At 54.5% G+C, this 25,034-nt stretch overlaps 1 protein-coding gene across 9 annotated transcripts in view; it reads left to right on the top strand.

Moving 5' to 3' along the window:
- CACNA1E (calcium voltage-gated channel subunit alpha1 E) overlaps window positions 1-25,034 on the top strand; it is a 129,691-nt gene that overhangs the window by 8,841 nt on the left and 95,816 nt on the right. For all 9 annotated transcript variants that reach the window (XM_048312163.1, XM_048312162.1, XM_048312159.1 and 6 more), the window contains exon 2: window positions 14,681-15,104. In XM_048312163.1, the coding sequence (XP_048168120.1) occupies window positions 14,707-15,104 (398 nt within the window). In that variant the 5' untranslated portion in view covers window positions 14,681-14,706. The remainder of the gene's footprint in view (window positions 1-14,680; window positions 15,105-25,034) is intronic.

Here is a 25,034-nt window from a genome sequence, read left to right as displayed (position 1 = left end):
GGGTGTGGGTGACTTGAAAAGGTCTCCTCGTGTCTTGGTTGCATTAAATGTCTTTGGGTTTTTATCCCTTTTCTCCCCTTGTTTTGGGGCGGATCTGTAGTTTGGTAGATTCAAAGGTTGAACGCTGAAGGCTTTGGGCTGCTCCTGCTGTTTCCTTCAGCAAAGGAATGTAAACATTGCACTGGGATATAGAAATGTGTGAGGTTTTTAGTCTGTCGTCTAAAGAAATGAGCTGAAAAACACTCGCTCTTGTATTAGCTCTTAGCTTCTCGTATTAACTTTTTCAGATCTGTTTTCTGAAACTGGGGACAAGGAGGGAGGACTGGGAGTGACTTCTGGTCCAGCCCTATTTTGGCTGTGCAATGTTTTACTCTGGTGGCCTCTCATGCTTGGTGGAGCTGAGGATGCTGTTGCCTCTATCTCATCTTCTGTTGCCTCTATCTCATCTTCTGAATGCCAAATAACTGCATTTTTCATCTCTTCTCCAAACTCACGTTTTTCCACACCATGCTTCTTTTCTGGACCCTTCAGTAAATCAGCAGCTTGCTTGGTGTGTGTTTTCCTGAAGCTTCAGTGGCTGGGGCTGCTTTGGGAATTGTCAGGCACTGCTGCTCCTCTGGTTCTGAGACAGGATTGCATCTCCATGGCACGGTGCCTTGGGTTGGGCCAGCCCTTCCCTGGAGCGAGCTGAATTTTCCCTGATTTTCTGCCTGCAGACCCCAGGGTTTTCATAAATAACCAAAGCATCATTAGGTTTGCAGGGTCCCTCGGGCACGCTGCGGTGGATTGGGATGGCACCGTGGCTTTAGCTCCGTGCTGGGACCTGGGGGCTGAGCTGGGGCCGGAGCATCCCCGCCCTGGGGCCGGGCTTGTTTGGGTGCTGCAGACGGGAAGGAGCAGGGGCGGCACCACCGCAGCCCTCCCCGGCCTGGGATGGAGTATGCTGGCAAAACGCAGGGAGAAATCCCGCAGGGAAGGGGAAGAAGAGCTTTGTCCAGCCAGAACTCCGCGGCTCTGCTGCCCACCCGCGCCTGCTTGTGCTGCGGGGGGCTGTGGCCCTCCCCGGTGCGGGATGGGCTGTTGGTCACATGCCAGCGACATTGGTCACCCTGGGGCCAGGGGGACGGTGCCGGGGGAGCCGTAGGTTAGAGTCCGTTTTTAACAAGCCAGAGGGGATCCATCCATCCATCCTGGCGTGCTGGGTGGCACAGGGTCCCAGGAAACCACGAGGGGTGGGTGGGGCACACCAGCAGCTCCCCCTCCTGCTCCCTGGGAGTGTGGTGGGAGAGAAGGGCTCGCTGCCCGAGGCTTTCCTGGATGGGCCAGAGCTGGCCCTGGGGATGCTGAGCAGCTCCGTGCAGGTTTGCTGGGTGGCCGAGCCTCTTGTTCCCTGCTGTGCCCCGTGTGAGCAGGCACTCGGCACAGGAGATGTCCGAGAGCTGTGCGTCAGCCTGGTGGGATTCAGTGGTCCCTGGAGGAAGCCCAGCAACGAGGGTGAAATCAGGCCACTTCTGCTGGGTTTAAGGTGAACCCTCATCCCTGCCACTCCTCATTAAGTCCCATCAGGTGACAGCCTGGTGGCTGCACGCTTCCTGCTCTCCCGAGGCAGTGTGGGGCCAGCCTGTGTTTCCATGCCCTGCTTTGGACCTGGGGGTGAAAGAGCAGGTTTTACTTCTCAAATAATGAGCTGCTGCAGTGGATGCTGAATTGGATGGCAGCAGTGACAGACCGTGGTTGCTGTTGTCCTTTTGTCCACAATATGTTGTTATGGAAGTGGGTTTTCCCCCTCCTCTTCCTTTCGACTTAATTTGGCGTTTGCAGCACAGGGGAGTTTCTGGGAGGCTGCTTCTACTACAGGTTTTTTTTTTTCCCCTTGCTACAGTGGCTTTAGAAATTTATCACTGCTCTGATTTAGGGCTTTTTTTTCTTCTATTATTATTTTTTTTCCTCCTGGCATATGGAAGTAGCAAGCTTGGAAAAAATGCAATCCGTTAGCCATTTCAAGCAGGCTCTACGTACACGGGGCTCCACGTCTCGCAGCAGGCTGAGATTTTTAGAAACACTCAGTACTGGCCTCGTGTTACAGCTCCTGTGGGAAGTGGAAAGCACCCAAACCTCTTTTAGAGATGCATTGCTCGGTGTGTAGCATCCTCAGTCAAGGCTGTGTGGTGGGGTCTGTGCTGTGGTGCTTTGGTTTGCAGGTGGGGCGGGAAAGCCTGGAGGCAAAGGGATCTTGACCCAGAGGTGTTGGCTCAGCTCCTGGCAGTTTGCTGGGACTCTGTGGGACACCCTTGACTCTTGGAAGTGAGGTCAATACCTGGGCTTGCTCTTGGATCCCCACCAGGCTATGGGGTGGTTCAGCACCCTGGTTGGAGATCCAACGTGGCTGGAAAGAGCCTTAAATCACCGTGGATTATTCTTGCTTCCAAACAGCTTCTCCAGAAGGGTACCTTGGGTGCCAAGGCTTTGTTGAGTCTTGTGCCTCCCGGCACTGCAGGGCTGCTGACAGCTTGGGAAGCTCTTTGCAGGCGGCTCGACACTTTCCTTCGGCACTCGCTGGTGCTAACAAGCTTTGCTGCTGAGCTTCTGGGGCCAGGTTTCCTCTGCAAAATAAACCTGAGCATGGTAGAAATGAGCCAAGATGCAGCCTGTGTGTGCAAGGCTGGGGATCCATCCCGAGGGGCTGCGGGGCGTGCCTGGGAGTGGGCGATACGTGAGGGATCTGCTCTGGTCTGTATTGGGCTGGCCCATGCGTAGCAGCGGCTTTAGCTGGAAGGCGTCAGTGCTCTGGCTCAGGGGTGTTTTTGGAGGACATGGGGCAGATTTATGTCTTAGGGTCCAACTGGTGCTTCCCCAACAAAGCATGGGAAGAGCAAAGTTCTGGACACAAGGCCTGCTTCCTCCCTGTTGGCATGTTAGAGCTGTTCACTCACAGGAAAAAGGAGCAGGACAGACCTGCTTTCCTGAACCCATGGCTGCCCCATCCCTGGAAGTGTTTAAGGCCAGGCTGGACAGGGCTTAGAGCAGCCTGGTGTCCCTGCCCATGGCACAGGGGCTGGAACAAGATCATCTTTAAGGTTCCTCCCTTCGTTGAGGCTGATGATTCCATGGGCCCCGGTGCAGTGATGAGCCGAGCATTGCCTGGGGAAGGTGACAGGGCTGTGTGGCTCTGGGGCAGAGCCTGTGAGCAGCTCTTGCAGCTGGGGAGGCAAAAAACTCAGCCCTGGCAGCCACTGCTTTAGGGGAAGCTTTGGTTTCACTGGAGGAGCCTGGTCCTGGCTGCAGGGCTGACCCTGTGGACCCTGTGCCCAGTGCTGAGATGTGGGATCCCATCTGGGGCATGCACAGGCTTTGAGCACCCCAGGTTTTCAGCATGGGACTGTTAACAAATTGCTGGCCCTGTTTTTAGGGACTGTCCAGCCCATTTCAGGCAGAGGGGAGGGTGAAGAACCCAGAACACAAGAGTGTAGTATTCCCAAACGGTGATTCTGTGCTGGAGTTTTAACACACCCCAGGCAGACTGACAGGCCCTGGAGGGAGACTGGAGCCCTCCCAAGGGGTTCAGCTGGCAGCCGACACACAAACAAGGTTTGAAGCAAGAAAATGACCTGGTTTAAACCCGAGATGTTGTATGGGAGTCATGTATCCGTGCCAGTCTGGGAAGGGTGGATGTGTCAGCGTGGTACCCTTTTGGGAGAGATGGGTTTTGGTTGCTGCCACTCTGAGCTGTGCAGGTGGGGGCTGGGGGCCGTGAAGGATGATTGCTTGGTTCTCCCCGTGCTGCTGGTGCTCCGAATCCTGCCGGCAGACGGTGGATGGCTGGCATGGGGAAATCAGTGGCGTGAAGCTATTTAGGAAGGAGTGAGTGGGCAAGAGGAGAGCGAGGGGGAGTGACGCTGCCAGAAATAGCACTGCCTGCTGCTGAGGGGCTGGGAGCCAATGGGCTCTGCTGGTGTCCAGTGTGGGAGTGGTGGTGAGCACAGGGCTGTGCTGGTCAAGTGGGCAGTGTGGGATGGCTGTGCCAGACAACTGGGCAGTGCCAGCTGGCTGAGCCCTGCCGGAGGAGAACCCTCCTGGTGTGTGCAGGCTGGGTGACATACGCCATCAGTCTCACACTGCCAGGCCTCTGCCATCCCGGAGATGTCTCAAACTTCCAGATGGCAGTTCCCAGGTGTAAAAAGAGCTGAGTGTGTGTAGCCTGTGGAGGAGCCTCGGCTGGAGGAGCGTCTCCTTCCTGGAGACGGAGAAGGATGGTTGGGGGGGGCCACCAGCAGGCAGTCACCACAGTGTGAGGGCTGATGTTTGCAAATACGGTGAAGTCCAAGCTCCCAGGGCACGTGCTGCTGCAAAAGGACCAATTCTGTGATGGAGTTAGGAACTAATTGAGCTGTGGGGCATCATTTCAGCAGGGAGATGGAGCTGATGCGTGGAGCAGTCAGCTTGGGTCAGAGCAAAGCTCCTTCTAGCTCCCTGCCCGGGCTGGCTGCTCAGCCAGGACTGTGGAGAATGCTGCGCTGGGCTGATGCACGTCTTACATAAGGAGTGGTGTAAGAAAAGGGATGTACATTGTTTTTTTCCTGCAGGATCTTTCCAGGCTCCAGCCATCAGCAGCATGAGCTTGGAGGTTGGGGCTAGGCTGTTATTCTTGGCTGTGCCTGCCCTCCTCTGCTCCGTGAATTAGTCTCATCCTTAATTTGAGCTCATTTGCACCACGCTTAAGGGTCCCACAAAGCAGCTCTCTGTCAGGAAGGTTGCTGTGGCACAAATTATTCTGAGAAACGTGCTCCAGAGGGATGGAACAGCAGAGATGAAATAATGCCACGAAGAGGAGAAGGAGGGAAGGCAAGCGCGGCTCAATGCCAGCAGTTGTAGTGAGCGAATAAAAGAAGGGAAAGCGGAGCTGGATGAGCTCCTGTTGAAAGAAGAAACACTGAGAGGAGGAGAGGGAGCCCAATGATAAGACAGGGGCTCTGGTCCAAAGGGAGGTGCTGGAACTGCTGGCTGGAAGGAAGCAAGGCAGATGGTGGGCGATCGGCACTGCTGTGCCTGTGGCACGGAGCGGGAATTGGCATCAGAGCTGGGGGCAAAGCTGTGTCACTGGAGGGAGAAGAGGCCACTGATGGTGGCTGGGGTCCAGCTGGGTGTATCCAAAAGAGCAGTGCCTGCAATGCCAGGTGGCTTCCAGAAGCACAACCCCTTCACTTGGCACCTTGGCAAAGCATTGAGGCTCATGTCCAGGCTGCCTTAGCCCACGGTCCTCTGCAGGGTCCAGCCTTTGGCAGCCAGCCTTTCCTGAGGGATTTGGTGGTCTCCCTTGAGCAGGAGAGGGGCCCCTGGCACTTCCTGGGAGTGTGTGCATTGAGTAGGAGGTGAGAACTGGGTGCTTGCTGGGTCAGGTTATTAGTCCTCGTGGAAGAAGCAGGACCGCTGAAATGTTCTTTTTAGCTCCACAATAACATTTATTTGTTTTTCTCCCATCTCCCAAAGTGTGGGAGAAACTGGGCTCAGAGGATGAGCTCTGGGGGTGTGCAGCAGCTTGGAGCGGCTGAGGATGGCAGGAACAGGGAAGGATGGGGAATGGGAGGAAAGGAAGGGGCTGGTCCAGGCTGTTGTCCCTAAGCAGCAGTGTGTCCTGGGACATGCTTTCCTGAGCAGCAGGGAAGCTGGTTGCTTGCTGAAGGGTCCTCAGGGTCTCATTTGTGTATGTGTGATGTTGCCAGGCAAGAAATTGCTTTTTATTGTCCATTTGTCCCATCGCTAGAGCCAGGATAAGGCAAATCCACTCGGTTCTCTGTGGTGTGTGAGGTGAACAGGGCCTGGGTGAAGGAACAAATGAAAACCTGGTTTTCCTCCTCAAAGGTGGAAACAGGAGGGTTTTGCTCTGTTTACCAGGGATTTAGGGCTCTGCTCTGTCCTTATGCTTGTGGCTGTAGCTGCTGGTGAGGACCCTGCAGTGGAGGATGCATACATAGCACATGCTCTGCATGGAATTCTGGAATGGTTTGGGTTGGAAGGGACCTTAAAGATCATCTTGGTCCAGTCTCCCCTGCCAAAGGGAGACCCCTTCCATGAGGCCAGGCTGCTCAGAGTGGCTTCAAACACTTCCAGGGATGGGGCATTCACAACTTCTCTGGGCAACCTGTGCCTCACCACCGTCACAGGGAGGAATTTCTTCCCCCCCAGGATGGCAGGACAGACTTTTATCCCCTTCCCTTCTTCGCCGCGCAATTTGTGCGAGGGATTGTCTTCGTTTTTGCACAAACAATGAGACCTTTTCAGCGATTCTTTGTGCATAGTGGGAGCAGAAGTCAAAGACAAATAAAGCCTGCTGTTGCTCACCTTTGCAGCATCCCTTTGTTTTCCCCTCTCAGGGCTGCTGTGAGTCCTTTTGCCGGGAATCTGCTGTTTCCAGGATGGCATAATTACCTGTGCGGGTCTATTAGGCACTGACACACATTGAGGTGTGTGAGTCACCTCAGTCAAGGCACCGCTGGAAGTGAGAGCTTGCTCTCCCTGGCTTTGCCAGGTTAAACATCGGTTTCGTGGCCACGGGATGCTGCCCCCTGTGATGCTGCAATCCGAGCTGGGTGTCCTTCCTGCCCCATCCCAGCTCCTGGCTAAGGCAGGTGTTTTTGGAGAAGCCATAAGCTGGAGCATGAACCCAGAGCTGGGATGAGTGCTGGCGATGCCCGGGATGCGGGGAGTGCCACTCAGGGTGGGGACAGCCCTCTGGGGAGCCCAGAGTGAGCAGCTCCCAGGTCTCACCGTCACCTCTCCTGTGAGAAGTGCCTGAGAGCGCTGGGGTTGTTCAGCCTGGAGAAGGGAAGGCTCTGGGGAGACCTTAGAGCCCCTTCCAGTGCTAAAAGAGGCTTCAAGAGGTTTGGAGAGGGACTTTTAAGAAGAGCACAGAGTGGCAGGACAAGTGGGAATGGCTTCACATTGACAGAGGGCAGGGTTAGATGGGATATTTGGAAAAATTCTTCCCATGGCAGGGTAGTTCGAACTAGAGGGGCTTTAAGGTCCGTTCCAAACCAAATCATTCTGTGATCCTGGGACCACGTGTGTTCAGCCTTGGCACGAGCGAACAAACGATTCCCAGGGCAGGGTACAGGAGAACTGAGGGCTTCATGCATGGTTCCCTATTTTTCCTTCTGTATCTACATCAAATCCTCTTTACGTCTGTGGTTTCAAGCTGACCTGGGTTCCTGATGTCCCTCAGCAGCAGCAGTGCCCTGCTCTCAGCCCCTTCCTCCATGCTGCCTCCTTCCAGGTGCTCCGGAACAAGGAGCCAGGGTTCGCTGCCTTGTGCCAGCAGTTCTTCCCAGAGGCTGCTCTATTTATTTTTAAAGCATTTTCTTTCTCTGTTGCACAGCAACTTCCAACACACCCTGGCTCATGCGGGCAGCTCCTGCTCCTCTTCGTACTTTGGCACTTCTTCAGCTGCTTTAGGGCTCAGGGAGATGGGGACTGATGCTGAACTCGGATGTCACGTGGGTTCACTTGTCCCCTTTGAAATGTGCCAGCTCAGGCTGACTTACCAGGCTTGGCAGTACTGCTTCCCATATTCCCATTCCTTGGGTGTGGGAGCAGCCGAGGTGTGATGTGCAGAGTCAGTGCTGCTGCTGTGCACTAAAAAAAAATATAGATTCAGGCTGTCCTCAGGGTGGTGGGGCTCTGTCCATGGCTACCTGCATACGCTGGCTCTCAGATGCAGGGAATGGTGGGCTGGGATGTGGAGAGACTGCTCTCCCTGTGCCTGTGGCTGCTCAAGGGGACAGTTTGAGGCCCATGAGCTCAGGGCTGTTTCCATGCCTCTGCTTTGCCTTGTCTGTGTGCCCTGTGCTGGGGGATGACCAGAAGCCCTGGAGGGCCTTTCCAAGGAGAATCCCCTCATGGTGGGAGTACAGGGAGAAGGGCAGTGTAGTTCTGGAGGGATGACAGCCTGTACTCTTAAGCAGGAGCGGAGATAATTCCTGGAGGGTAGCCTGGAAATTATCTTAAGGAGTCCTGGCTGTGCCCTTCTTTGGAAAGCAAACTCCTGAGGGCGCGCTCTCTGGCTGCGCTCAGCGCTGCCGGGCTCCGGGCGCTGCCGGCGTGTGGATCACACTGGCTTTCCCATCCTAGGCTATTCCTATTCCTAGCCTGGTCCCTGCTGTTTGCAGAGCTGCTCCCACCGGAGCAATACCTCTCCCCTGCTGGGTGGAAGAGCTCATATGAGGAAGGGGAACGCTGAGCTGTGCTAAGCATCGTCCCTTGTTCCCAGTTCCTGCCCGCGGTGGATGGTACACACCCCTTCAGGTCTGTGTCTGCCTTTGCTCTGCTCTCCTGGGGATTTGGGATGCTGATGTGGAGCTGGAATTGGGGTGGCAGGTCGTAGATGAGATGGATGTGTGATGAGGGGTGTCTTGCCTGGAGCTGCAGAGACCTGCCTGCCCTGCAGGCAGGGCTGCAGGGAGAGGGGGTGAGATGAGACTGTCTCAAAGGCGGTGCTGGAAGAAGTTTGGGCATTGGGTTGTTTGTCAGGATGGGTGTTCCCAGCAACTGTGCCTGGTTCTGCCCCTGTGTCAGGCCTGACAGCCCTGTCTCTCACTGCCACCCCAGCAGGGATGTGCCTGCCCATGCTCTGAAGGCATCCTTGGCGCTGGGGTTCGCTGCCTGCAGCAGCCCTGAGGTCCTGCTCCCCGGCAGTCTCCGGCTCTGTGTGCTGGAGAAGTGCTGAGCTCTTTGACGTACATTTATATAAATAGTAGTGGTGTTGTTTAACAGTTGCTCTTAAAGGAGAGATGAGATAATTCCATGTTTTGATATTCCTAAAGCTGATGCCCCTGGGAGTGGTGCTCTGTAGGAGGGCTCCTGTATCTGGGGCTGTGCTACCCGAGGTGAGCCCCTGTACCCTCAGGGGGCTCACTGGCCTCGGAGACACCTCCGGCCTGGGATGGGGCCTGAGCAGCAGCCTGGCTCCATCCAGGCTCCACTCAGCTTTTCCTGGGAAGCAGAAGCGGTGCTGAGCCCTGAGGAGGGGCCTCTGCTGCCGGAGCGTCACTCCAGCTGTGACAACCCTGGCGTGGCAGAACAAAAGCTGTTTCCCAGACAAGAGGTTGTCTGATGTCTGCTGCTGAAGCTTCTCCCAGCCTGAAGCAGCTCCTGGGTGCTCCAAGCTTGGCTCTTTCCTCTGTCCAATCTTTGCAGGTGTTCCAGTGGTCTTTGTTGTGTTGTTTTGCTGCCACAATGGCCCAGAAAACACTGTGTAATATACGAGTGGGTGATGAGAGAGGAATGTTTTCTGAGCCAAGTGGCCGGTCTTTGATAGCACCGTGTCTCTCTGTCCTCAGCACACTGGCACACGGGATGCTGCCTTCCCGACCCTCCCATTTTGGTACATTTGGCCTGACTCTTTCACCCACACCTTTTGCTGTGTGTGGGACTGTCTGTGCAAGGAGCCTTTGCCTGTAAACATCTTCCCTCCTTCCTTCCCTCCCTCCCTCCCTCCCACCTTGTTTAAGTCCCTCTGTTACCGGTGTACAAAGCTCCCAAGCCTGGAATGCAGCCCTGGCTCTCACTGGGTCCCAGGGATGCTGGGAGTGGCTCTTCCCAGCAGAGCCACTGCAAATCTGCCAGTGCTGGGGGCTATTGGAGGGGGGTTTAATCAAACAAACTTTTCCCCAGTATCAAATGACTCGACTAAAAATAATCTCCTGGCCAGCTGGCTCTCACAGCCACCACGCTGCACAGCCCCAGCACCCGGTGCAAGATGGGCTGGAGCACCCAGGGGGGCCCAGTGCTGACCCAGGCAGGGCTCACCCACCACAGCATCCATGTCACTGCGAGGGGAGGTGCACGTGGCAGGAGAGGAAAAGGCCACGAGGATGAATCAGTCGCTCTCGCAGCCCATCTGTCTCTGTTTGGAAGGGCCCCACGCTGAAATCCTTGTGAGCGCTCGGAGGTTCAGTGCTCTGCTTTTCCACGCAGCGTGAGCTCCCGGCTTGTCCTTGGAGCAGGGACTGGTAATTAGCAGCTCAGGGCAAGCGTGGCTCGGTGGAGAGAGGCTCTTGATTGTCCTGGAAACCAAGTGGCCCCCGTGGCCTGGGGAGAAGCAGGTCAGTGAGTCAGAGAGAAGGGGAGGCAGGGGCCAGATTCGGAGCATCCCTGTGCTTCGGGAGGGATGGAACTGGGCCAAGATACCTCAGCCTGTGAGCTCGCAGGGAGAGCAGCCAAGCCGGGGGGAGACATCTCCTGTGGGCTGGTGAAGTGGAGAATCCTTGCCTGACTTGGGGTGTCCCCAAGGTGCTTGGGAGCAGCATCCTAGACGCTCTCATATAGATTTATATTATATATATATATATATATATAGTATCATACATGTTTTTCATATGTATGTATTTAACAGCTTCTTGGTCTGATGCTGCTGTCAAAATCGCCCCCCCAATCCCCAAGGAAGGCTGCTGGGGTGCTGAACCACGCTTGGAGGGCTCCAGCTGCTTTGTTGGCCATGGACTACACCACAGCCAGAGTTTGTCCATCCTGCCCTGTCCGGGAAGGGATCTCTGCCGCCCTGCTCTCCTGGGGCTTGTGGCAGTGCTGGAGCTCAGCATTGTGGTGCTGAGCCCTCGGGAAGGGCTCAGCCCTGTGGAAGCACAGTATTAAACCTCTTGCTTTAACTCCAGGGGTTTTGGTAAAGGTTGTTCAGATAATGGAAGCAAAGAGCTCACCCAGCGCCTCAGGTGCTGAGCGTAGTTATTATGGTAATACATCATGAGTTGGCTAAAGGCTTGATTGCTGCCATTGTAACACAAACACACTCACAGAAAACCCCTAAAAGGAATTTCCTCTTCGCAGGGCAGCGCTGCTGCTGGGAACCTGCTCCTCCCTGCAGCTCCTTATTAGTTAATCAGCTGCCAGAGGTGAAAAAATGAAGCATGGTGTGAGATCTCAGGGTCTCCTGCCTGCTGGGGCTGCGCTCCTCGGCTGTGGCACGTGGCTGGGGTTGAGACAACGGGGTTGGTTCCCTTGAGGATGCTGTAGAGAGGACCTGTGTGTATTTCTTCTTCCATCACTTGTGCTCCGGTGCTTGAAAAGCCACTTCTCGGTGGTTTGTGGGGTGGGTATGCTGCCCTGGCTTGTGTTCTCGGTGGTTTGTGGGGTGGGATGCTGCCTTTGGATGCTTGTGTCCCATTTCAGCCCACACTGATGCACAGACCAAGGGGGCAGAGCTGCTCGCTGTTCTGCTCCTGTCTGGCTGTGGCAATTCCATGTGGGAGGGGATGGATGGATGGAAGGAAGGAAGGAAGGAAGGATGCAGTCTCTCTGAGATCCCCATTAGATGATGTGTCCTCCAGCTGTGCCAACACAGCTGGGTGATCCGTGTCCTCAGCTGTGCCCTGGGCTGAGCAGGGACCATCGTGCTGCTCCCAGCCACTGTGCAGGTGAAAGCACAAGTGCCAGTGTTTTTGCAGCTGAATATCCCCTCTCTAATTCAGTTTGGCCACTCTCAGCGCCCAGTGGCCATGGTTTTATCCCAATGGTTTCTCCACAGCAGGAGCAAACAGTGAATTTCCTGACTTTTATTGCTTTTAGAATGGAGTTTGGCAGGTGAGAGCTGCTAGAGGCTTCATTTTGATGCATTGAAAGCCTACTTTGTGTCACAGTGCAGCGGTTCCTTGAGTCTCCTGTATGAAATACGGACCAGTGTGCCATTGCTGGGTAGTGACATCCCTGTTCCTGTGGCAGGGACGGCAGGGGCTGTCCCACGTCCCTGCTGCATCCCAGTCACACCACCAGCGATATGGACAGTGAGTATCAGCCAGGATCACCTGTGGGAAGCCACGTGTGGGTCATACAGGTGGGCGTGCTGCTTTCCTTTGCTGTTTTTAACTCCCAATTGTCATTAGTGGAGGTGTGAAGTCACCTTCTGCCCAGCTGCTAACAGGGAGCTGTGTGGCAACCTGGGTTTATTCCCAAGAAAAGGCTGATTTGCAGCTGGAAGGGCTCAGAGGCACTGAAACCTGAAGGGAGCCTGCAAGAAAGATCTAGAGAAACTATTTATGAGTGCCTGGAGTGACAGGACAAAGGGGAGCGGCTTCACACTGACAGAGTAGGCTTTGGTTAGATATTAGGAAAGAATTCTGCCCTGTGAGGGTGGGGAGGTCCTGGCACAGCTTGCCCAGAGAAGCTGCCCTACCCCTGGAAGTGTCCAAGACCAGGTTGAACAGGGCTTGGAGCAACCTGGGACAGGGGAAGGTGTCCTTGCCATGGCAGGGGAGTTGGAACGAGATGAACTTCAAGGTTTTTCCAGCCCAGGCCATTTTGTGACACACACACACACACACACAAGTTCTGTGTTATTGGGAAAATCCAGGCTGGAGGTAGGGCTGCTGGCTGGCTCCACGGTCCCAGCCCTGGCCATACTTCTTCCCAGCAGAGCCCAAGCTCTTGGTTCCCACCAACAGAGGCAGGGCTGGCATTTAAACAGCAGAAGCCAAATTACATGAGCCAATGTGGTGTTTTTCCCATTAATTCAGATTTTGGGTAAAAATAAAGCATTTGTTTTCAGTGTGAGGAGGGGTCCAAAGGCCAGAGGAGGGGCAGGTGCCCTGGTGCCAGATGCTTGGTACCTGGCATGTGGCATCCCTCGAGCACCCTCGTTAGTGTGAAACCTCGCCAGCTTTCCTTAACAAAATGTTCTGGCATCCTCCCTTCTCTCCTTGTCACTTCTCCAGAGGGAACGTGGCTTGTTCTGCTGGCAGCGTGAGCCCTGTTTGCTTGGGCGGAGGCAGAGCTAATTATTTCTATTTATTTCCTCAAACTTTCTCAGTGTTTCGTTTGAGGGCTCCGGCTGAGCTTTTCCACTTGCCTCCGAGCCTGGGGGCCACCAGCATCCCTGCAGTGGGAGATGCTCTGGGAGGCACCAGCAGAGCCAGTGTCTGTGTGGATGCTGGACCTGCCCTTGGGGTTTATCCTCATTTGCTCTTGGCTAATTGTCCTCAGGCATGGCTGAAACCTGGAGTGTTCACACTTGGTGTGCCTGAAATCCTCCTGTCCTTGCCAAGGAAATGACTAGGAAAGGGGCTAATGGGTGTTTAAAAAACATAAAGACCAAAACAAACGGAAGCCAAACAAGACCTAACCAAACGAAAAACCAAACCAAAACAAAAAGCTCACCAACCACAGGAAGGAAAAACCAAAACAAAAAAAGCCCCCCAAACCCAAGGAAACCTGGAGTTAAACTTGAAGAGGGGAGGGCTGAAAACCAGTAGAGCAATATGAAAAGGAAAAGCAGAAGTTGGGGAAAATGAGGTATGATGAAGGTCTTCAGAACTGACTTGAAAAAGTAATTAATGCTCCTAAAAAAAGTCGCATGGGTAAGCAAAGTAGTGGAGTGAAGGATCTGTTTATAGCTTTCAGTGGGAGCAGCCACGCTCGTCTGATCAATGTGCTAATTAATTTGCTGAGGCTCTTGCTGTCAGTTGCCTTTTTCTTTCCGGAGATCTTGCCAAGGGCTGACTATCCCTTGGGCTGGGCTGGTTTCAGTCTGAGGGTGACTTTGGGTGCCTTCTATTTACTGGGCAGCACCACGGGCCTGAAGGGGATGGGATGCTCCCCTGGGCCCTCCATCCGTTCCCCTTGTGAGGAATGTCAGGTTTATTTTGACTGGCATAGAGGCCATGCTCCATGTCATCCCCTCAGTTACTGTTAATTCTTTCCCCTATATTTAATTTATTTTTGCTCCTGGTGGGGTGTTCCCCAGCCTATATCCCAACCTCCCTTGCCACCGTGTGTTCAGGAGGTGTCTCCAAATGATGCCTTGGGAAGGGGTTAAGATGATGATGTGCTCAGTTTGCTGCATGACTGGGGCATTTAAACCTTCCTTTTCCTTGCTGGGTTGCTTTCTGCTGCATCAGGGAGGTAGTTAGGAAGGGGGTGGTTGCCTTAAGCTTTCTCTCACCCCCTTTTTCACCTTCATCATGGGCAAACACTGGAAGGGGAATTTCTGGGGCTGATAAAGCAAAGCCTTTCCTGAAGCAATAACAGGCTGAACAGAGCTTTTCCAACATGAAAACAAAGCACTTCACCATGGCAAGGCTTTGTAGCCTCGGACACGAGTTTCTCCTGTCTGTGGGGCATCACTGACTTTGCTTGGCTGAGGAGCAGTGCTTGGTGTGGTGTTCCTGGCAGTGTTCCCGTGCCTTTGGCTCCTGTGGGTAGCTCCCGACTCAGACCCACGCTGGTATTTCCCCATCCAGCCTCCTGAAGTGCTGCCTGTCTCTGGGGCTGCCTGGCTGTCGCCCCGTGAGTATGGGGCTGGAGGGGGATCTGGATGCTCCAGCCAGGGCTGCCCCACAGAGAAAAACCAACCAAATGGAAAGAGCCTGGGGTGGTTTGGTCCAGGTGTCCCAAATCTCCTCTTTTCCGATCTCCTTGTGCTGTGCTGCTCCAGGGAGGGCTGGCTACGGGGTCAGGGAGCTGCAGGTTCAGCTTCCCAAACTGGGAAGGAGGAGGAAGGCAGGAGGTGCTACCCCTTGCCCTAATCTTGGGGATCCAGTGATGTGTGTCCCAGTGTGAGAGGGTCCAGCCCAACAAACTGAGGAGAAACAGGACTTTTGGTTGATGTGGGAGGAAGGGAGGGGATCACGGGGCAAACAGAGCAAACCTCTGAGCCTCCCTCTGTCTTGTTCCCCTCCAGAGTGATGAGCCACCCCAGCAGCAGCGATGCTGGGATTCGGGACGTGCTCCATGGGCAGGGGGGCTGAGCTGGACGCTGCCTCGTCCCGCTGCGTCCTGGCCCTGCCCGAGGAGGAGACGTGGCACCAGCACCGGCTGGCCCTGATGCAGAACACCCAGTCCTGCAACCTGCTGGAGCCCGAGAGCCTGGCCCAGGCCCTGGTGTCCCGCACCGCCTCCTTCGACGCCCTCTACGATTCCCGCTCCCGGGATGCCGACGCGGACACCGGCAGCACCGTGGACCTGGGGCTGGGCCAGCTGGTGCCCGTGAGCCCGGACGTGATCAAGCGCCGGCGGGGAGGGCTCATCGAGCAGAGGGACATTATCAAGGCACACGAGGCACACAAGATGCAGAGCACGCCCCAGGCGCGGAGGAAGGAGTGGGAGTAAGTACCGGAGAGCCCCCAGCCCAGGTGGGCAGCTGGGGGGAGCGGGAGCCTTCCCTGTCCTCTGCGGGGCTGGTGGGGGCACTGGGGGTGTCACAGTGGTGACATGACCCCTGTGGAGCAGCCAGCACCAGCTGTGCTCTGTCTCCTGGCACTGTGGGGTTGGGCTGCTTGGCTCTGAGCTGGAGCGGGGCATCCCACGGGAATGGTGTGTCCCCAGACTGTGGGTGGTAGAGGGAAGCGTCGTGGAGAGGAAAGTTGGAAGCTGTCTGTTTTGAAAGCCCTCAAGGCAGTTTCCTTTGGCTGTATCTTGGTATTTAGATGCATCTGGGGCTGTTGCCTTTCTGCTTTTGCTGTGGCTTGACCCCACTGAGAGGGGATTATCTGTCAATGCAGTGGTTGAGGCCATTTTTTGTGGGACTTGGCAGTGCTAAGTTAACAGTTAGACTTGATGATTTTAGAGGTCTTTTCCAACCTCTAAATTCTATGATTTTTATTTAATTCTAAAAAGTGTCCTCCTGAATCAGAGCAGGCTGGGACATTAACAAACCTGAGAAAACAGAAGTGCTTGGCAGAGCTAGAACCCACCAGTTTTATTTTTCGTTTCCCTTTAATTAACTTTTTCTAATCGTTTGCCTCGGTGCTGTGAGAAAAGCCCAGCTCCAGGTCCTGGGTTATTCTCTCATCCCACACTCACTGTGTGACAGGGCTGCAGCCGCGTGCTTCAGTCCCACATTTAAATGACAAGCTTCCCCTCCCCATGTCTGCTCAGCAGGATTGCCTGGGATAAGCTGCTGCGGCACATCCTACTCCAGTGTCACTGGTCTGGAGCAGTTCCCTGCCTCCAGAACTGGATTTGGGGAATAATGTTTAATAAAACACCCAAAGGAGATGGGAGCCCCCGTATTAATTAGATCTGGCACGTTGCTTTGGCAAGATCTAGGTCAGTGCTCCACTCACGTGAGGCTGGTAGGGTTTCTTTGGGATGGCTTCCATGATAAAACCGCTTGTGATAATGCTGAGGCTGCTCCTGCTTGTTTTGGAGAGCAGTCTGACACTGAGGGGGGCTCTCCTTGGCCTTCTTGGCTCTGTGCTCATCTCCTTGTGCCTGGGGAACCTCCTGGCCGGTGACTCAGGCAGCTTTGCAGGAAAAATAAATTGCCATATGGGCTCGGCAGGCACTCGGTGCCTTGTTATCTTTTGCAGCCCGCTGGGGACACCAGATGAATAAGTCATGGCAGGGCAGGAAGCAGAGGGGTGGCCTCGTTAATTGTCGGCTGGCAGAGCGCAGCCCTCGAAGGCTGCCCGCTAATTAAGGGCCTGCACCTCCACGGCTCTGCTTGGTGGCAGGGACATGGAGCTGGAGCCCTTCCTGCTCCTGGGGGCGGGTTGTGCCCCTCTGGCTGCCCTCAGTTGCTCCATCCAGCAGTGACTCAAACACAAAACCCAATATTTCTGTCTAACACAGTGGGAATGCTCAGGCAGCAATGTCGGGTGCTGCCATCCCGATGTGGTTTAATAGGATGTTTCCCCAGGCCGGTAGGGTCCTGTCTTTGCATTTCCCATCTCCTGGGTGCTTGGGTTTGTCATTTCATCCTGCTTTATGATGGTTTTCTGGGAAGCCTCTGATGTTGGGGGAACAATGGGCTCTGGCCCTTGGGCTTTACAGACCTCATGTCTCACTGAGGACCAGAGAGCCCCACTCCCTGTCCCTGCCAGGCCCCTTCCTGGGAGGTTGGTGAGCACCCAGGGGTTTGATCTGTTCCTTTCCCAGACTTATGTGCCCTGATACCCCATCAGCCTGCAAAAACCACACACCAGAGGTTCCTGCTTTAACATCAGACTCAAACGTCAGGAGGAGAGGGACTTTTGACAAGGGCATGCAGTACCAGGCTGAGGGAGGCAGAATGGCTTTAAACTGAAAGTGAGTGGGGTTAAAGTTAAACATTCTTCCCTGTGAGGGTGGGCAGGCCCTGGCACAGGGTGCCCAGAGAAGCTGTTGCTGCCCCATCCCTGGAAGTGTTCAAGGCCAGGCTGGATGGGGCTTGGAACAACTTGGGGTAGTGGAAGGTGTCCCTGCCCATGGCAGGCAAGCTGGAACAAGATGAGCTTTAAGGTCCCTTCCAATCCAAACCATTCTATCCTTCTGGGACAAACCATCAATGTTCTCCCCAAAAGCTTTGCTGAAGCCCAGGTAGATGTGCAGAGCCAGTAACCCCAGTACCATGGATATTCTCTGGGAATAGACAGATACCCTGCCGGGGAGAAAAAGCAAATTAATTTCCTTACATGTAATTTTGTTAGCAATAATGCAATTTTCCTGTGATTTAATTTTCAGAAGGGCCCATCTCACGTGCCTTGAATCACCCTGGGGGCTTTCACCTGGGCAGTCTAGCTCTGGTTAGCAGTGAGGGAGGGTATTTTCCCATAGCTCCAGCATGGTGGTGGGCATTAATGGGATGTGGGAAATATGGAAAATGTCTGAGTAGCTGCAGGAGCTCCCCTCGTGCTCCTGTCTGCCAGCTGTGGCCGGGTGGTGGGCACAGGGAGAGATGCTGCTTGTGCCTCTCATCTGCTGCATGAGACCTCTGCTCCCCTGGAGCAGCTCTGGCTTTGCAGATGTGGCATTCCTGGTGTGTAGCCTGACGTTGTTTGGCTGCTCTCGATCTGGGTTGCTCTGGGGGTAGTGAAGAAAGGCTTTTTGTTTGTGCTCACCAGTCTTGGCAGGTCTGACCCTCACTAAACCTCCCCCTCTGCTGCCTTTTGCCAGTGAAACAATCGCATAAGTAGAACAAGAATAGGAAGGGTAAAATGCTCTTTCCCCTGATTTTTTGGTAGTTTTTTTTTTTCCCAAGACGAAACTGAAGCAGAGAACAGAAAACATGAAGTGCCTGTGGGGCAGTGGCTCTATGGGAGGATTATCTTTATGGTGAGAAATGAATGTACCAGCCCACCTTGTTCTTGACTGAGGGGCTTCGGCCCAGGGCAGACACCAAACCCTGCTTTCCAGAGTCCCAGCCAGATTCCCTGCCCTCCATCCCCGTGTTCACACTCTGGGCTCAGGGATGGAGGGATATGGAGAGATCTGCTGTGCTTCAAGGCTGAATCACTGCTGTCTTTGCTCTGGATGCCTGGCAGCATCCTTTGGATAATGTCAAGCTTAGAGACAGCTCAAAAGAAAAGCTCCTCGTCAAAATAAGCAAACGGGGAACCTCCTGTGGCTTCTCCAGGATGAGCAGCTGCTTCCTTAGCTGATGGTAAGGACAGGCAGAGCCACACAGGGAGCACATCCCAGAAAAGCTTCAGGCTGAATTTGTAGCACACACGACCCAACCCTGCTTTGCATGGCTGAAATCCACGTGTGCACGGGAATTTGTTAAGCTTAGCTTGTGCAGTTTGGGGAATGCAAGCTGTACCCTCGTTCTGGAGCGATACTTACAGCCAGGATGCATGGAAAAGCCTGATTCCAGGCGGGTGTTGGGCAGGGAATGGAGGAGACAGGAGGGAAAGCAGCAGTCGTGGCACAGTGTGAAGGTGGGATGCTGCAATTCAGCCTCTGAGCACCTGAGTGACGGGCGGAGGGTCTCAGTGTCCCGTGGGAAGCGATGCACTCTGCCCACAGCACAGCGACCCCGAAGGATAAGGCAATTAAAAGTGACGTCCTGTCTTGGAGCATCCTGATTCCCGTCTCTGGTGCTGTGAATCTGAGAGGTGGCCCTTTGCCGGGAGCCTGCGGCCCCGGGGAGCTCTGGGGCCGGCTCGGGCCCTGCAGCGCAGCCCGCGGGAGCCTCTGGGGCTGGAGCGTTCCCGCAGCTCTGCCTCCGCAGTTCCATGGGAAGCGGGGAGAGAACAGAACAGGCTGCAAACGTGCGGGGTGCTGCTCACAGATCTCGGTGGCTTTTTACGACTTGGCAGCCTCTGGCTGGTTATGTGCACGCTCTGCATCCCAGATTACAAATGAAGCTGAATTTTTTTTCCTTAAATCCCTTTTTTTTTTTTTTCCCTTTGCCAGTGCTGAATGAGACAAAGGGCCCCTTTGGTGTGTGCTGGGCTGCCAGCTCTGTCGCTGCCTCCAGCATAATCCCCAGCACCATCTGGGTCTGACTGGCTGCAGTGATGGAGAGGCCAGGAGCACACGTGGGGTGTGGCACTGCCTCTTGCCTGGGCTGAAGCTGCTCGGGCAGCTGGACCAGCGCCCACCACCCTGCCCCTCTTTGGCTCTGCGGGGAAGGGACCAGCCCCAGGGTGGCTCTGAATCACCGTCACTGGTGCTGGCAGCTCTGTGGCACGGTCTTGGGAGAGGTGCTGGATGCAGTGGGTGCAGCTGCTGTGCTCTGAGCAGCAGCCCTGCTCCCCCCCGAGGGTGCTCCGTGGGGGCTGCTTGGTGCTGTCTGGCTGTGCTGAGAGGCTGGAGAACGGCTCTTGGCACCTCTGCAGTGCCACTTGCTGTCAGAGGCAGCTTAGCCCTCTCCTTCTCCACCGTGGGCTCCTCTTCAGACATCTGTTGCCATGAGTCCAGGGTTTTGGGAGGGCTGGGAAATAGGGTTGGGGCATCTCAGGCAGCTGGCAGGAGCCCTGAGGGCTCTGCAGATGAAAGCCCTGAGATCTCGGTGGCAGGTGATGCTGGGAATTATGTACCTGGGAGGATCCTTCCTGTAGATCCACCCATGTTTCCAAGTCTTCTATAATATCCTGCAAAGCAATTAACTTCTCTGAGCCTAGTGAGTGTCTCTTTGTTAACGTGGCTCTCCCTGCTTATGTTTTACCCTGCATGAGGAGCCATGCAGGTGGTGAAAAGGACTGTGGATGTGCTAAATGTGGCCATGGGGACACTGAAATATGGCTTTTGCCCAGAGCAGCAGAGAAACACCTCTCCCTGAGGTATCTGCCCTGCACCTCCCTGTGCTCTCCCTGCTTCCCTTTAGTGCAGATCAAGGCTTGCATCCTGGGGAGGAGTTTGTTTTTTGACCTGGGATGAACTTGAGTGCCACTGGATACTCTGGCAATGGTGTGGAAATAGCAGCATCCTTCACTGAATTTCCTCAGAGTCTGGGTTTCTGGCACACCCTGCAGGAATTCCCTATCTGAGTTAATTGCGGTGAGTGTTAATTCCCGAGGGCTGCCAGAGGGGTGGGCACTCGGGGACAGTCGGAGCCTTCCTGCGTGGCTGAGCCGGTGCAGGCTCAGAGGTGCTTCCAGTGCTCCCTGGGAGCTGAGCATGGGAGGACAAGGTGGGTGCCAGCAGATGCCTCTGCTTGGGAGCTGCTGCCTTGTGTTTTGCCACTGCATCCTTGCAGCTCCTGCTTCCCTCACCGGAATCTCAGGTGCTGGGAAGCTTTGTTAGCATGTCTTGGAGCAATGTTCAAACCATGGTCCACACTTTCCAGAAGCCAGCCTTTGGAAGGAGCTTCCCCCTTAGCCTGAGGCTGGCTATGGCTCAGAAACACAGAATTACTGGGAGGGAGTGAAGTGGTCAAGAACCTCAAGCAGGGTCACCTAGAGCAGGCTCCAGAGTCCTCTGAGTTTCTCCCAGTAGCTTGTCCAGGTAGGTTTTGAGTGTCTCCAGATATGGAAAGCCCACAACCTTTCTGGGCACCTCGTCCCAAGTGTTTAGCTCCCCTCACAGTGAAAAAGTTAATTCCTATGTACAGGCAGAGTTTGTTCTATTGCAGTTTGTGCCTGTTGCCTCTAGTCCAGCCTCTGGGTGCTACAGAGAGGAGCCCGGCTCTGCCTCTTCCCCCACTGTCAGGTACTCTGTGCATTGATCAGATCCTCACTGAGCCTCTTCCAGCCAGGCCAAGCAGCCCCAGCTCTTCCATCTCCTGTCCTTTAGTCACCTTGGCTGGAGTTGCTCCAGCAAGCCCTTGTCTCCTGTCCTGTGGGGCACAGCACTCTGGATATGTCTCCAGGGCTACATGAAGGGGACAGGCCACCTCCTGGACCCACTGGCTTTGCCTAACACACCCCAGGGGGCTGCTGACCCACTGTTTTTCAGAGCACAGTGCTGTCTCAGGGCCAGCTTGGTGGCCACCAGGTCCCTCGGGGCTCTCCCTGCCCAGCCCCTTCCCAGCCAGCATGGACAGGGTCATTCTTCCCCAGGTGCCGGGCTTGGTGTTTCCCATGAAGCTGAGCTCCATGCTGCTCCTCTGCTGCTCCTTCAGGCTGCTGAAGTCCCTCTGGATGGCAGCACAGCCCTCTGCTTCAGCAGTCTCTGGTTTTTAGCATCTCCCTGTGCTGGCGAGCACGCGGTGCAGCCTGCAGGCACTGAAACTTCTGATACTCCCTGCTCATTTGCACCCCCGTCCTTTCCCTCCCCTGGAATAATTCAACCTCTTCCCCTCTCCCAGGCAGCCCCCAGCTGTCCCTGTGTGATTCAGATGGGGGGCTGCGTGCTGGCTGGGAGGTGTTTGTGGCAGAGGTGCTTTCAGCCTCTCCAGTTTGCAGGGTTAATGTGATTTACCACAGTCAGTTTCTAAGGTGCAGTACCTGCCTTGCCCCTCGCACACTGTATTTCAGGGATGACAGCGTAGTAAGTCAATTCAGGGACCTCAGGAGGTATCTAGTTTGATCAGACAATCACTTATTTTTAATTTAACTCAACGTTTTGCATTTTAAAATATAGAGGACATCTCCCTGCGCACTCCCAAAAGGGCATTTTCTCTGAGGGTGGTGAGGCCCTGGCACAGAGAAGCTGTGGATGTCCCATCCCTGAAGGTGTCCAAAGCCAGGCTGGATGGGGCATGGAGCAGCCTGGTCTGGTGGAAGGTATCCCTGCCCATGGCCGGGGGTTGGAACGAGATGATTTTTAAGGTTCCTTGCAACACAAACCATTCCATGATTCTGTAAAACTTCAGGGAAGTCCCTGAAGTTGTACTAAAGCAGCTTTCAAAATGGGACTCATGGTTTCCCAGAGAAGCCTTTGGAATATTGAGATCTTTCCTAGAAAAGCAGAGGGCAGAGGTGCTCTGCTTGTCTCCGCTTACCTTTTGTGTGCTCAGTGGGAAAGGTGGCTCCCATCCTTCAGCCCAGGGTTGTGGGTGCGTGGGTCACCCCAAACATATCTCTGTTCCTGTTGCTTGGCTGGTTTTGGGCTGGTGCTGCACACTCCAGCATGGCTCTTGCTTTTAACTGGGGAAAACGTTGTGGTGCTTATCCCAGCCGTCAGGAGGGAGATCAGCGGGACATTGTCCTTCTCAAAACACACCTGAAAAAGCTGGTGTTGTCTCATCTTTCCTGGATGATGCCAACCAGCTTGTTTGATGGGAAGCAGCTTTCCTGCAAGCTTGGAACATGCCACTGTGGTGGATGATGCTGTGATGAAACCTGCGTCATCTCCATGAGCTCTGCTGCAAATCCCAACTCCTTTATTTGTCATCAGAGGAGCTTCACAGGAGTCACTTCCCCCCAGCTTGTGAGGCAGCACCTGATATGCTGTAACTGCCTTTCCCGTGCATTTTCTCAGGCAGAATTAAGCCTAAAAATTCTTCAATGAACCTTTTCCCATTGAGGAATCTCGGAAGCCGTGCTCAGCCTTGGCTGCTGAGGGTGTTTGCCTTCACGGAGGCTGCTGAGCTGATGCCTGCCTGTCGCTGCAGCAAGGGGGACGTTTTTTCACACCTCCCAGCACTGAGTAGCTCTCGGAGAGAGGTTTTGCTCTTTGGCCTTTTCTCTTTCACAGGTTTGGAAGAGGGAAGCAGCATCTCCTTCCTGGCTGCCTGCCAGGGATGGGGCTTCTCTGGCTGTCTTGAGCATCAGCTGCTCAGTGCAAGTTCAGACCTGCTGGAAAAATTTTTCAACAGCTCCGTCTTCTCCTGGCGCTTGTCCTGACAATGTCGCTTTGTCAAAGCCACCCTGTTTGTTAGCAGGGTGGCTTTGGAGAAAGCTGAGCCTTTGAGTTTGGCTTCATTAGGTTGGAGATGGAGTTGGTGGATTTCTGGTCCAGGTTTCTTTTTGTTGGGGAGGGTATTTGCAGCCGGAAGGAAGGAAGGAAGGAAGGAAGGAGGTTCCTCTGTCATCCCACCCCTTGACAGTGGGTGTTTTGCTGTGTTTATCCAACTTGAGCCTTGCTGGGTGGGCAGAGGATCAGAGAAAGCACTGGATAGTCCTCAGGCATGGACCTGCCTCTTGGAGGGGTGAAGAGGAGATCTAAAGGAGGAGAAAATCTCCTGCTGGCTTTGGCAGGAGCTAACACTGCTGAGCCAGACAGGTCATGAGGATGCTGGGGGATTTCTTTTGCTTTGAGTAGTGCAGCGGTTGCAAAAATGCTTTTAGAAATTCCTCTCCAACCCTTTGACAGCCTAGAAATAAGTTTTTTCCTGTTGGCTGTCTATGGATGGCTCTGGGGATGTCTTTTCTGGGCTTGTTCCCACACACATGTGAAGTTTGGCAGCTTGGTGCCTGGCTCTTGCAGGGCTCTGGTGACAAGAAGGGGAATATCCCCCTGGGTCTCTGCTCCATCCCTTCCTCCTCTCCTTGGTCTCCCTTCATCCATGCTGCTCAGTCCCAATGTTTTGGGCAGGGTCATTCTCATATGTTTTTCCCCCATTGGATCTTCTCAAGCGGACCTCTCTGGAAGTGCCTTGCCCAAAGCTGTACCGGTCTGAGACGGAGGAGGATGGAGAGGTGTGATCTCGCCTCCTGCCAGCTCGCTTAGTGCGAGGCTGGGATGCTCCACAGCTTTTGGTTGATGGGAGAGGTTGTGTAGAGGGATTTGGGGGTTGGAAGCGGGGATGGAAACTCACTTTAATGTGATGGCAGAGTCGAGGAGGGTGGATAGCTGTTCCCTGAGAGGTGGGATTGCTGCACGCCTGCCCAGAGCAGCCAGGATGTGACTGCAAATGCTAATTGGAGACTGGCTCGAAAAGCTAAATAAGGCAGCAGAGCACTCCAGGCAATTTATTAATGGGTGATTATTCCAGGGCCCTTCAGTTGAGCCACAAAGCCTCCTGGCCTGAGGCAGAGTCAGCCCGAGGAGCGCTGTGCTGCCAGGAACACTTGGAGTGGGTGTTTAGGTAGGAGAGGGGAGAGCAGGAAGTGTCAGGCTGGGGGAAGCATCCCTGCAGCCAGCACCGGGGCAAAGCAATACTGTCCCTTTTCTCGGTGGTTTGGGAGTGATGGGGTCTCACCTGCCTCTGCTTGAGGTGTCAGCAACCCCCCTGTGCTGGTTTGGGAGCTGTAATGCACCCACAAAGGTGGCTCCTGGTTTTGATGGAGTGTTTTTGGGTAGTACAAAGTCCTGAGCAGCCGGTGCAGGTGGGTCAGTGCCAGCTCTGAGCTTCACAGTGACAGAGTGGGACTGAGCACCGAAATCAGCTCCTGTGAGTTTTGTGGGGCTGGATGCACATCCCTACTGTGTCCCCAGAAGTGCCCAGGACTGGAGGTTCCTTTGCTGTCCTTTAAGCTTCTCCCAGCCTGCCTTCATTCCAAGGCCAGGTTGGACTGGGCTCTGAGCGACCCGGTCTAGTTGAAGGTGCCCCTGCTCATGGCAGGGGAATTGGACTAGATGGCCTTAAAGTCCCTCCCAACCCAATCCATTCTGTGATTCCACAATTTGGTTGCTAAATCCACCTTTAATTCAAGATTCAACAACGTTCTGCTTCATCAGTAGCTCTGATGCATGAGCTATTCCAGTCCCACAGCAATGCAGTGTGGTCCCACACCCAACTTGAAGGGTCTGTGGTGTCTTTGGGTACTTTTGGTATTTTCAAGAGCCATGTGAGGAGTTTAGTCTCGGCCACCTGAGCAGGACCTGGTGCTAGGCTGCGCTCTGTGCTGACAGAACACTTGGGCAATCATAAGAAGCAGATCGTACACAGCTCCTGATCCCTGTTCTCACATCCCACCCGACTTGTGGAGACACCATTAATGTGTCTTCCCTTTGCTTGCACAGAAAGATGTCACTGCAGATCACTGTGGAGCATCTGCATGTTG

This window comes from Corvus hawaiiensis, chromosome 9 (assembly GCF_020740725.1).
Source record: "Corvus hawaiiensis isolate bCorHaw1 chromosome 9, bCorHaw1.pri.cur, whole genome shotgun sequence".
Classification (NCBI taxonomy): domain Eukaryota; kingdom Metazoa; phylum Chordata; class Aves; order Passeriformes; family Corvidae; genus Corvus; species Corvus hawaiiensis.
Note: the sequence above shows the minus strand (reverse complement) of the source record. Positions and strands in the feature narration are given on the sequence as shown.